Source organism: Rhea americana, unplaced genomic scaffold (assembly GCF_003343005.1).
Source record: "Rhea americana isolate MKP2758 unplaced genomic scaffold, rheAme1 scaffold_7, whole genome shotgun sequence".
NCBI lineage: Eukaryota > Metazoa > Chordata > Aves > Rheiformes > Rheidae > Rhea > Rhea americana.
In genome coordinates, this window is record NW_028186867.1 from 11,654,247 (window position 1) to 11,666,619 (window position 12,373).

Here is a 12,373-nt window from a genome sequence, read left to right on the forward strand (position 1 = left end):
TTATGAAGACACCCAAGAGAATAAACGATGCTGCTTTTAGGGAGACTACTGGGAAGGGGGGTGCAAGTGTCTCCTGAAGAAACACCTGCGTAGCTTTGCTGCTCAGTAGCAGAGCTTGCCAGTCGTGGTAAATCCTTCTCTTCCCACCAGAAAATAACCCCACCTCTTTCTTTGATAACAACAAAAATAAAACTTCGTGGTTTCTTTTCCCTTTCTGCAGCAACAAAGAAGAGAACGGGAAGCTCGAAGGCAACAAGAGCGTGAGCAAAGGCGAAGAGAACAGGAAGAGAAAAGACGTCTGGAAGAAATGGAGAGGAGGCGTAAGGAAGAGGAAGAGAGAAGAAGAGCAGAGGAGGAAAAGAGAAGGGTAGAAAGGGAGCAGGTGAGTCTGTGATAGATATATGTGTGCAGTAGGTTTGTTTCTTCTAAATTCTAGTTTTATTAAAAAAAATATAGTAAGAATGAAGAAACCTAGAGGCAATCTAATGCTGACCCTTTCATCTTTATCTCTGACAGCAAATGCACTAACATAGACCATAGAGCTTTATGGAAAATTCTGGCAGCCTCAACAGTCCCTTGAAAAAGAGCTCTTGTTACGATACTTACTCTAAATTCAGCTCACACCCCTGGGCTTAGCTGAAACTCAGCAGAATTGGTGAAATAATCACTGGYACTTAAAATTGGTGCTAGACTTGCCTTGCTGGATCCACAGTTCTTGTGGGATATGCCCCRTTCAGAAGGCCTCCGAGAGAAGGGCAGCTCTCTTGTGTGTCAGATTCTGGCACCTCAGATTGGTCAGAGGCTTGTTCATAAACTTTGAATATTTGGAATTTGAAATGGAACCTTTGAGCTGCCGAGGGTTTTCCTTCCTTAAGTTTCTATAGTTAAATATATAATTCTTGTCTCTTAACTCTATCTGAAGTCTTCTATAATAATGTATGCTGACTGAGGCAGCTAGTATATCTTAAGTTGCATCAGTGTGCCTTTGAAACATTGAAAGAACAGGTGAGGAACCTTTGAAACTGTGAAATTCAGCTGCCATATCTATGCATGAAATCTGCATGTTTTAAAATCCTTTACAAACTTTAATCAGAGTAATAATTATGGTGCATGTATTGCAAAATGCTGATCTCGAATAAAGGGCCAAAATCTGTTCTCCTAGAGACTGATTGCAAATTTACCAGAAACTTCAGGAATACTGATTTTGGCCTGATGTATGTAATTTTTCTGTGTAAAATCATAGTATTTGATAACATTGATGATCATGTTGCTAGGGAAATTTTATTATGGATGTGTATGTTTCAAAGATTTTTTGGAGTCAAAAGAAAAGACGACTAACCAATGGGAATAAATGTATGGAAAATCTCCAATTACAGCACAGCAATTTGCTTTTGGGCAGACACCGGGTATTCCCCCAGCTGCTATTTAATCTGTTGAAATGCTAATTACGCACAGTGCCATTAATGACAAATGGTTAATTGATGTGATCAAACTGAGCCACTGTGAATTTTTTATCCTTTTTGTAAAAGAAAGGAATGACACCTCCCCTCCTAGATTTTTTTTTTTTAACACAAGCTATGGACCAGACTGTGTATAATGACAATGTAGTGTATATCATCAGTCTGTCACAAAATTTTCTGTAGCTCCCATCACTGTACCACTGATTCATTAATTTCTTTATGCATACACTGTAAATGTGTGCGTGCGTGTGTGTGCGTGTGCTTGTGTGTGTGCGCATGCACATATTACACATTTCCATTAATTGCATGATAGGATGTTACCAGCTTGGGTACGGAGCTTCAGAGTTTGAGTTGTTGCAGGGGGTCGGGTGAAGCAGCAGGCAAACGTTTCAACCTGTTGAGGATGCAGGTGAATAGATGGTTAGATCGCAGGAGCAAATGAGTTTGGCCTAATATCTGTTTCCTGGTGGATGTTTGTTTGTGTCATAACCATCGCATAATTCAGCAAGGCTGGCAGTGTACGCTCAGGAGAAGCTTTTTGGTGAGGGCGGCAGGGGAGACGGCAGGGCAGGACTGAGCTGCACTTGGTAGAGCCCCTCTGGGGAAGCTTGCACCAGGTCTGCCTACACTAAGCCCGGCTCTAGCTGTTGCTAACAGTTCATCGCACCAGTGCAACAAACTAATGTTTAATATAACTTGCATGTGACTTTGTGTTGGCTGTGTTGAGTCAGACTTGCTGTGTTTTAACTTTCAAAACCTTCAAGTGCATTTTGCTGCCTCTTGAGATCAMTTCCAAAATACATAAACGAGCTCTGGCCCACGCCAGCAACATTTGCAGGAATCCAAATTTCAGACCCGGTGGGCCAAAATACGATGTTTAGGTGACAGGACTTCCTAAATTATTCTGTAGGCACTAATCAATCCTGAAGTGCGTTTCTCGTTAAAGCTGAACTGGGGAAGTAGCGTGTGGTGTTCCACCCACGGGGTTCTGATGCATTCCTTTTGAATAAATTTATTGCTGGGTAATTTCTATGTGACAGGAGTATATCAGGCGACAGCTAGAAGAGGAGCAGCGGCACTTGGAAATTCTACAGCAGCAGCTGCTCCAGGAGCAGGCCATGTTACTGGTAAAGCACTGTATCTGTTTTGTTCAGTAGCTATAGGATCCATTTATCTGGCCAGTCCTAGGCTTCCCTTAGTTGGGCACAGCTGCACTAACAGTATGAACAAAGGAGCTTGATTAAAAGGCCATTTATGCTAGTGTCGTGGGCTGACAGGCACATACGAGAAGTGCTGTATGGTCACACTGCTTTCTGGGCAGTAAGAGGAGGCTTTATGTTAAAGTGGAACAGTTCTGGTTTGGTGGTCAAGTTTCTGAACAGACCTTGGCATTCAGTGAAGAACTAGAGTGCTTATGTTGCAGATCAAAAGCACACATGATATGTAAATCTACCCCGAGATACAATGGCCTAGTGTTATTCTAAGTCACTGCTTTATGAACTTTACACTGGATTTAGTATAAATAACTCTTTTTTCTTGTAATAAAAATCAGTTTTGACATAACTCTCCTATCATGTCAAGCTTAGCAGTACACTCTCAACTTTCCCAACACGAGACACATGCCRTTTTGGTATAACTTAGCTCTTGGTTACACTTAAACAACAAAATAAAAAAATGCAACAGCAACCAGAAAGGTGCATTTTTAACGGGATGGATAGGGACACGTCTGCCATGTGTTCAKTGTCATGTCTTGAATTGCTCACGCATTCTCTCAAAGGAATACAGATGGCGAGAGATGGAGGAGCATCGGCAGGCGGAGCGGCTCCAGCGCCAGTTGCAGCAGGAGCAAGCCTACCTCCTGTCACTGCAGCATGATCACAGGCGGCAGCAGCAGCAGCAGCAGCAACAGCAGCAGCAGCAGCAGCAGCAGCAGGAAAGAAATAAACAAAGCTATCATACCCCTGAGCCAAAATCCCACTATGAGCCTACTGAAAGAGCACGGGAGGTAAGTTGTGTGCTTGGAGAGGAGGTCTGCTGCCTGTTCCTCTGTCCCTGTCTGTAYATGGGATTGTGATTCCATTATAGTACAGTTGGAGGCCAAAGTGTCACTGATAAGGGGCAGGATATTTATAAATGTCAGTCACAGATTTCCAGTCCCAAGAGGTATTTCGAATGCTTCTGCTGCAAGTGCCGTAGTGCAGAATTTTTAAATTTAAAGGTTGAAAAAAATTCTGTAACTGCGCCAACTGAGAGGAACTGATTTTGGAAGCATCACATCACACGCTTTTTCCTGGGAAGCAATGGTGCAGTTGGTGAATTGTGTTTCTGGCAAGTCCTGAGGACTGGAAATTATGAGGCAGAGGGAAAGCACAAACCTGCAAGGGATGCTTGCACACAGCACCTGTTTATAGATTTACTGCTTTCACCCGTGCTCTTGGAACTTTACTTCTCATGAATACAAACCTGAGTTTCATTCACTTGATTTTTGTTTGGAGTGTTAGGTATTCCTTTCTAGAGCACATACTGCTCTTATAAAACTCTCTGAGGCCTTTTTGGATTAAGGGCACATCAGAGCGCTCTTTGTCTCAATGAGTGGTCCTCAGTCTTCACTGGTCTGTGGGTAACATTGCTAAGCAATTAATTGCCTCTGATGTATAGCTGGCTTTCTCTCAGTGGCCTTGTTCTTCTGCTTCTCTTGAGCAATAATGAAGCACCATATTGCCCACAMACCACTAGACTGGGCAGTACTTAAGAGTACAAAGCTCTTAAAGACTTTCATTGCCAGCATATGGGAACTAGGTAAATACATTTTGGAACAAGAAAAAAAATCCATGGAAGTGTTGAGCATGATAAAACAATTTTCAGTCCACCTCTATCTGATAGTTGTTCATAGCTTTTGAAGTATTGCTTTTTTGACATGGTAAACACAAATTCATTTTCTTACAGATGCTTTTGTCCGCATTCTTCAAAAACTTATTTTTGTGATCTCATGCATTCCTCTTGGGTGAAATATCCGGTATATCTCTTCTGGAAAAAGTTCAGACTGGTCCAGCAGGCGCACACATGGAATCAGCCATTGTGTATTAGTTGCAGATTCTTGGCCAATCTTTGTGAAAGTACAGTGCCAATCCAATGCTCTTGTCCCGTCCGTTAGTGGTGTTTCTGAAGGCTGGTTTTGGAAGGATGCAGAACTATCTCAAACCTACCTTTTCCATTTTCCTTTCACAGTTGGAAAGGGGAAAGGCTCCTGAGGGTTTGGTTGTGTCCTTTAGCAGAACCACTAACTCTTCTTCTTCTTCTTCTTCTTTTTCTTCTGTGTCATCTTCCTATTCTGTTATAAGTGAGCTAGCTGAAATGAACAAAGTGAAGGTAAAGAAAAATCATGATATTAGTCAGATCTTCACAGAGAGAGCTGTGTAATATTTTACCTTAAAGAACTGTGATAGAAGTATCCAAAATATCTCTGTGCTTGGCAATGAGAGTGACACCAGTTAATCTTAAAAGTAGATGTTAATACTGATCTAATTCTTGACATAAAATAATGAATTAGACTTGCAGGAGTACTCCTGTCCAGAGAAAACCTCCATCTACTGAGGTGCTGACCATCATGATAAACCAAAGTGGGTTTTTCTGGCAGAGTAATTAGGATGATTAGGGATTTTTCCTATTCCAGACAGAAAGGGAATACAGAGGAAGGACCTCTGATATTGGCTTGGTGAAGCAGAAGGATGCTTAGAGCCTCAGCTGACTAGAATGGGGCCTGTTTCTATCCAGTAATGCCCTGGCTATCTCGTTCCCACCTTTTGCTTCTTTTTAAGAAAATACAGCTGGTGCAGTTTCTGTGCTTTGTGGAGGAAACCTCCTATCATCTAKGGCTAGAGACATAAAAAGCCTACTCCTTCAGACAGAAAGACTTGGAGCTTTTTCTTGTTCTATGCATAACAACAAGACTATAGGAGGAATCTGGCCTATTTTTAAACTTTAAAGGATGGCTTCAAGTGGTGGAGTGTTGTGGTGAAAATGATTATATGGTGAAGATTCTCACCTCCTTTATTTATTTATTTWTWTWTTTTTATCTCCCAAGACACGTTTTAATGCATGTAGACCTGGAGAAAGCTTGTCTGCGTGTTCCCGTAGGCAAACTATTGCTGTCCTTAAATTTTGGAAAGTAGAGGCATATTGGATTTGTAAAGGCAGCCCAGCCAATGAGTCTGGAAACCTGCCTCTGTCTTGCAACATGGRTATATAAACAGCCAGTCCCTCCAGACCATCATCACTACGGAACAATTAGGAAACAACCCCCAAACTGATTTTGTGCTCCAGGCACAAGGATTAAAACTAATCTTAKGAACAGAACCTCAACATACGAAATCAGTCTGAGCTGCAGTTCGATTTTTCTTTGACACTTTATCAAAGTGCTGAAAGTATAATGTTCCTCAGTGGTAGTTCCTTTGGCAGAAATGTGTGCTCTGCCTGTTTCTAACAAGAGACTGTTGTAGGAGATGGGAGAATATTTTCTTTCGGCCCGTAGCCCCCTTCCATCCTTTTGCCTCCTTACTGCTGACTTTCTTCTCAGTGCCGTGGACTTGAAAGAGGTGAGGGTTCTGCATGGGGAGTTTGCCTCATATCGTTCTGAGGACTGAGCACTTTCTGGTTTAGTCTTCCCCTGGAAACTCCAGATCAGTATGCAGTTGCATCGCTCAGAACCAGCTGGAAATAGGTTGATGGGGTTGTTCTCTGCAATCTGTGATCAGTGTGCAGTGCTTTGATGTCTTGGGAATATCTGATAAGAGAGAGGATGACCAATCCTACAAGTTCATACCTAAAACTGAACTGCCTACAGTATTACTGGAAAGAGAAGTGCATCTTAACTGTTCTTGCATTGTCAGAGAGACAGSCACAGGAATTCAGTTTATCAGGTAACATACTTCCCTTTGGTTTAATAAGGTGGGTAACCTACACTAAGTGATAGCAATGGGATTTTTTATTTTTTGGAAGGTTGTTTCTAATTTCACTTACACTTTTCTATCTTCTCTGAGGAAAATTCTGGATAGTCTAGGCAGAAAGAAGCACCATAATAGTTTTTTATCAAATCACTTCACRTACTACTGCCTCTAGTAGCTTCTGTCCATATCGGTATACTTGCCGCTTTGGTGCCATTCACTGTGTTTTCCATAGCTGGTGAAAGCTAGAGAGAAACAGATATGTTCTGCCAAACCTCAAATGTGTTTGGTCTCTTTATGGTAAAAGAAAAAAGGGTAGTCATCCTCATACTTCTACTGTATGTGATTTTGTTGGCTCTGGGCTTAACTTGAATTTATTTTTGCTTAGGTGGAGGAGAGATTTAGAAAAACTAATCAGGGCTCCCCTGAAGCACAGTCTAAGCAGATGGGCAAAGTGTTGGAGCCGCCAGTGCCTTCAAGATCAGAGTCCTTTTCCAATGGAAACTCAGAACCTGCTCAGCCTGCCCTGCAGAGGCCAATGGAACCCCAGGTAAATGCTGAGGAAAATCCTGGTGAGCCTGGAGGAAATGCAGAAGTACCAAGGTGTCTCCTTTGACTTCAGATTCACAGTTCTTGGCATATAGAAAGTCTTGTGCAAAGAGCAAACTTTGTGCCAAGTAGTTTATTCAGTAGATTTGCTCTTGGTCTATTTTTGCTATTTTATTAATGAGCTGATGGACTTTTTTTTTTTTTTAATTAGAACTGTTGCATTCTATGATTATCTGTGCAACAGTGGACTGGTAGCTTAAATATTGGGCATGGTTGCAGTACACTTTTACGATTCAGAATTTGATCTATGTTAAATATTTACTACCGAAGATGATGCTCAGGAAAAGAGTGAGCTGGCTTACTTTTTTAAATTATTAGGGAAAAGCTAGCTAAATAAGTGGATTTGGATGTGATATAGTATGAGTGCTCCTTCAGAGAGATCCACAAAACATAAGTAAGAAAAGCAAGCTGGTTGTCAGTAGGCTTGCTCTTACTAGAGCTCTCTGTCACCCCTGAAAAATCAGAGAGAGGTTGGAACCACTGAACTAATTTATCGCCATTGTATTATTTGCTAACAAAGACCTTCAGAGCATGGTGTCTGTATCTCATAGGAATAAGAGCGTGAATTTAAAAAGTAACCTTTAGGTAAAACATACAAGTAACCCATAAACTCTGAGCTATTTAGACATTAAATTAAACAGTATAGTTCCTCTGTGCCTACTTAGGAGAATTATTTTCTCCTAAGTAAGTCTGTTGGTGACAGTGCATGCTGAAACTGTTCCCGATTACCTCATTGTGACTAGATATTGCAATTCTTTTGGGCAACAGGAAAAATTGAGCAGACAGGAGAGTTAGAGAAATCAGGACAGAACTTCATCTCTTACTCAGTAATTCCTGGCTTTCATTCAAACCTCTATGATTATTTCAAAATATTGGACTTGTATCTTCATGCTCTCTGTGCCAGTTACTCTTAAAGTCTGGGTCTTCTACTCACATTAAGAATAATCAGACTCTTCAACAGCTGCGTGTACAAAAACTGAGGAAATAACGATTGTATAAAAACAAATACAACCAGCCTATTGAAACTGAGATTGAAAACGAAATTTTAATTAGGTATTAGGTTTGAAAAGAGTATGTTCCTCAGTTAAGACCTTTCTTTCTCTTCAGCTTCAGAATTAATTTTTAAAAATGGGTTTATGCATGAGGAGGCAGTATGTTGAAGGATGAGTACGGATTTCAGTGGAAATCCCAATGGATTTTTAATTCTGGAGTCACTACTGTGCCTTCTTAGTATGTGTAATTGAATATGTATGTGTGTTTTTGTGTAGTTTGTATTTAAATATGTTTATATGTGCAGTATATGGTACATATATGGGATATGTATAATATGCATTATACATATGTATACTGTATACAATATATATTATGGTTTATATATATATATATATATATGTTGAAATGACTGTAATAGAATAAAGGCTTTTGTGTTATGATCTTCCTCCAAAGGTTTGGAACTGCATCTAGTTCCTTAATTTATTAGATAACATCAATGGCTATTGGTTTGCAYGTGTGGCGGCATTTGGTGGCATTCTTTAATGTTTTACTTCTTTTAATTGGTTGTCTGCTCCAAATTTCCCAACCCATTGGTGCTGCCCTGATACCTGGTCAAAACCCACTGAAGGCTGGGAAATAGAGCAAGACTTATGTCTTCAGTGGCCTTTGGGTCCAGCCTCACAGTGCAAATATTAGGCCCCCTTTCCTTTTGGGCACTAGTGTACATGTATGTGGAGAGCGTATCTCACAAAAGTGCATATGTGCTGTATTTTCAGTCTCTTACGTTCTTTGGGCGCTTGCCTTGCTTTTAAGTGCATTGATTTCACCCCACGCTTACCTAATGCCATAACCAATTTGTCTCTGCCYGCCCCACCTGCCTTTATTCTGTGTTAATTGGAAAGCCAGTTATACTGAGCGCATTGAATGTTTTATGTTTTGTTTTCTTGTAAGGTACAGTGGTCCCATCTGGCATCTCTCAAGAACAATGTTTCCCCTGTCTCGCGATCCCATTCCTTCAGTGACCCTTCTCCCAAATTTGCTCATCACCATCTTCGTTCCCAGGACCCATATCCACCTTCACGCAGTGAAGTGCTAAATCAGAGTTCTGACTCTAAGTCGGAGGTACCTGACCCCACCCAAAAGGCTTGGGCTAGATCAGACAGTGACGAGGTGCCTCCAAGGGTAAGGAGTAGAAAGACAGATGTATGCTATTCTTCTTTTTTATTTTTATTTAAGGATGTTATAGCCTGGGCACTGGGAAGACCATGCCATTGCGACAGTGCCGATATTGGTATTTCAGAAGGGAAATCCTACTGTAGGTATTCAGTTAATGGATTAATGATGATCAACCTTAAGTACAATATTGAAACTTCATACAAAATTGGCAATTATTTATAGAATGTAGCTATTACAGAGAAACAATTTGTCATGSAGAGTTAACAAATCATTACCGTACTCAGGAAAGAATTTAAAATATCCCTGAGGTTATTGCTCAGAGTTAATTTTCTTCTTCATCTGTTAGCAACCCAAACTATGAATCATACATGTATTTAAAATTGAGATGGAACTGAACAAAAAGGAAACATTCAATATATTTCCTCCTCTTCTCCCTCCCCCATCCACTGGGATTTGCTTCTTCTGAGTGTATTCTTGCTCCCCCACCAGTCTTTGCCTTCTGCTGATCCATTCCCAGGCATTTGTTTGGCTCCCCTGAGCTTATTCTCCTAATTCTCATGCTGTTTCAGCAAATTGCTTTGTGCCTCCCCTGCTTCAGTTAAAATGCCATATTCTTTTTAAATGTCTCAGTAGTTGGAGAGTAGGGGGTGTGTATGTGTTTTGTGTCCTAGATGTTAGGTAGTATTGAGACTAAACGTGGGGTTCTCTTCAAAATCTGAACAGTATCCCAACTAAGGCTCTTTGGTTTTGTGGGYATTTGTTTACTGATTCTGATCTTTGATGCTCACTTGGACTTAAAATAAGTCTGTTAAAATCTTAAATCTCTCCTGCTATAAAATATACTCTTAATTTTCCTCTTCTCTCTCTCCTTTTCATGGGTTTAACATAACCATTTTTCTCTCAAGGTACCTGTGAGAACAACGTCCCGATCACCTGTCCTGTCCCGTCGTGATTCTCCACTGCAGGGCAGTGGGCAGCAAAATAACCAAGCAGGTCAAAGAAACTCCACAAGGTTTGTAAGCCTACATGTCCTTGCCTTTCCTGTGCTGGAAGGAAAAGACTGATGGGAAGGCAGGCTTTCTTCAGAGGGCTTTTGGCATTTTTATTGGACATGAAAGGAATAAGAATTTGGATTCCTTTTCAGTAGTGATTAATATTAATTTTCCTTGGTATATCATGTGTGCTAGCAAATGCTGTCAAATTTCTTCTTACCTCTCCTTTGAGTTGTCTGCCTTATAACTTTTGTAAAAATTTCAAAATATCCTGAAGATTACTGAAAAAAATGTGACCATTCATAAACATCATGCCTTTTTGTGTAACAAGTCATCTTGCTGTGGGAGCTGCCAGCAGCAAAAGTGTTTGTAAGATCTAAAGCAAAGAGATCTCAGAACTTTCCAGCCTCTTAGCCAGAATTAGACTTTAAGAGAGGCAGAAACACCCATGAACCATGACACAAAACATTCGAGGTCAGGAAAGGGAAGGAAGGGGCTGTCTGCAAAGCAGCAGAGCAAAGTGGACAGGCAGTCCCACAATCAGTCACTGGAAGGTGGTTGAGGGTATTTTGAGAGKGAAAGGTAGTACTGGCTTCATGGTTTGTCCTTATGTGAGCTAATTTTAAACCTGCTCTATGCAGACTGAGAGAATCGTCTGCTTTGGCTTAGATACACAAAACAGTCCTAGATAGAAAATGGTAGCTAATACCCAATTAATTACACTTTCWTTGCCATCCTAAATAAGGTAGTAGCTATTTCAAAGGGAGCCATTGCTTGTGTTGTGAAGTGCCACAGATGCTCTCAGTTCAGTGCTTGTAAATGTTCTTTCAGATCAGTTATTACCAAATACTGAGGAGAAATGATGTTTCAGTATAGAAATGGGAATCTGAAACTGAAGTGAATGACAAAAACTTTCCTTCCTACCCTGAAACAGCAATATAGAGCCTCGTCTGCTGTGGGAAAGGGTGGAGAAGCTTGTACCAAGGCCAGGCAGTGGCAGTTCTTCAGGTTCAAGCAACTCCGGCTCCCAGCCTGGCTCCCATCCTGGCTCTCAGAGTGGATCCGGAGAGCGGTTCCGGATGAGATGTAAGGCCTTCTCCCACCCCTCTTAACATTTCTGGAGTTAACTGAGTCATGCAGTACTTACTAATGAAGGGTAATAACCCTCACTTCGAAAGACCTTTGAGCATGCACTACCAAAAATGTATTAGCTTCAGCACTTTGAAATACCCCTCCTGGCTTTATGGTCTTGCTCAGGAAAGACAATAGATGTAGAAGTCATCATGAAAATATTTCAATGTTCTCTGATTCACATTCAGTTACTGCTGCATTTTCCAAAGTGTAGACAGCCTGGTCTCCATGCTTTCATAACTCCCTTCCTCACGGGTGCAAGGGCACCTTTTGGCCCTTGCTACTATCAAGCTGTTGAAAGGGTGCAGACTTCTAAGGACACATCTGGGTGGAGTACTTTGGATGCTGAATCCAGGTCTTTCAGCTTGTGACTTCRACTCAACTGGCTGGTGATGAGTTAAACAGTTTGATTCACCTGCTAACTCAATCSCTTGTGCAAATGAGCACAGCATCTACAACCACTTTGACTTTACACTTGCRTGACAGTTTATTTTGACTTTGGTCATAAGTCAGCTGCACCTATGCAGGTCACAGCTTATGATGGCTTTTTGTATAGTCTTTCAGGGAAAATGTAACAGTAAACTACTGAAACTGATGTCTTGCTATCAGACGCTGAATCCTTCTCATCTATATTCCTTCCTCTGAAGTGAAATAAGAAAATGTATTTTACATTCCTGGTGAATCCCTGTTTTGTTCTGTGTTCCTTTTGGGCTCTCGATACACACAGCATCATCAAAATCAGAGGGTTCGCCATCGCAGCGTCATGAAAATGCAGCCAAAAAGCCTGAAGAGAAAAAGGAAGTCTTCAGACCTATCAAGCCTGCCGTAAGTTACATGTACTCTCCCCTGACCCTGCTCATTTTTACATAGGCCCCTACGAAGGAAATGAGAACATCCATTTGTAATGTCATTGAGAGTGAGCTTCAGCTTTAGTTTGAGTTCATATCCATAGGCCCAGCAGTATATTCTGTGCTATACTATTGCTTATGAATATGACAAAGCTTTAAATATGAGAATTTACTCTGCCTTGGGAATTGGTTTCTGTTCTCTCATCTTCTTCCTTTCTAAC

General features: G+C 41.0%; 1 protein-coding gene across 1 annotated transcript in view; it reads left to right on the forward strand.

Annotated features, from left to right (window-relative positions):
* The window catches only part of MAP4K4 (mitogen-activated protein kinase kinase kinase kinase 4), a gene marked incomplete at its 5' end in the record, with an annotated part of 164,309 nt that overhangs the window by 125,448 nt on the left and 26,488 nt on the right, over positions 1–12,373 (forward strand). Inside the window, 8 exons of the mRNA XM_085321502.1 lie at positions 221–382; positions 2,501–2,587; positions 3,238–3,465; positions 6,792–6,953; positions 8,957–9,187; positions 10,087–10,193; positions 11,108–11,259; positions 12,032–12,129. Coding sequence (XP_085177628.1) covers positions 221–382; positions 2,501–2,587; positions 3,238–3,465; positions 6,792–6,953; positions 8,957–9,187; positions 10,087–10,193; positions 11,108–11,259; positions 12,032–12,129 — 1,227 coding nt within the window. The remainder of the gene's footprint in view (positions 1–220; positions 383–2,500; positions 2,588–3,237; positions 3,466–6,791; positions 6,954–8,956; positions 9,188–10,086; positions 10,194–11,107; positions 11,260–12,031; positions 12,130–12,373) is intronic.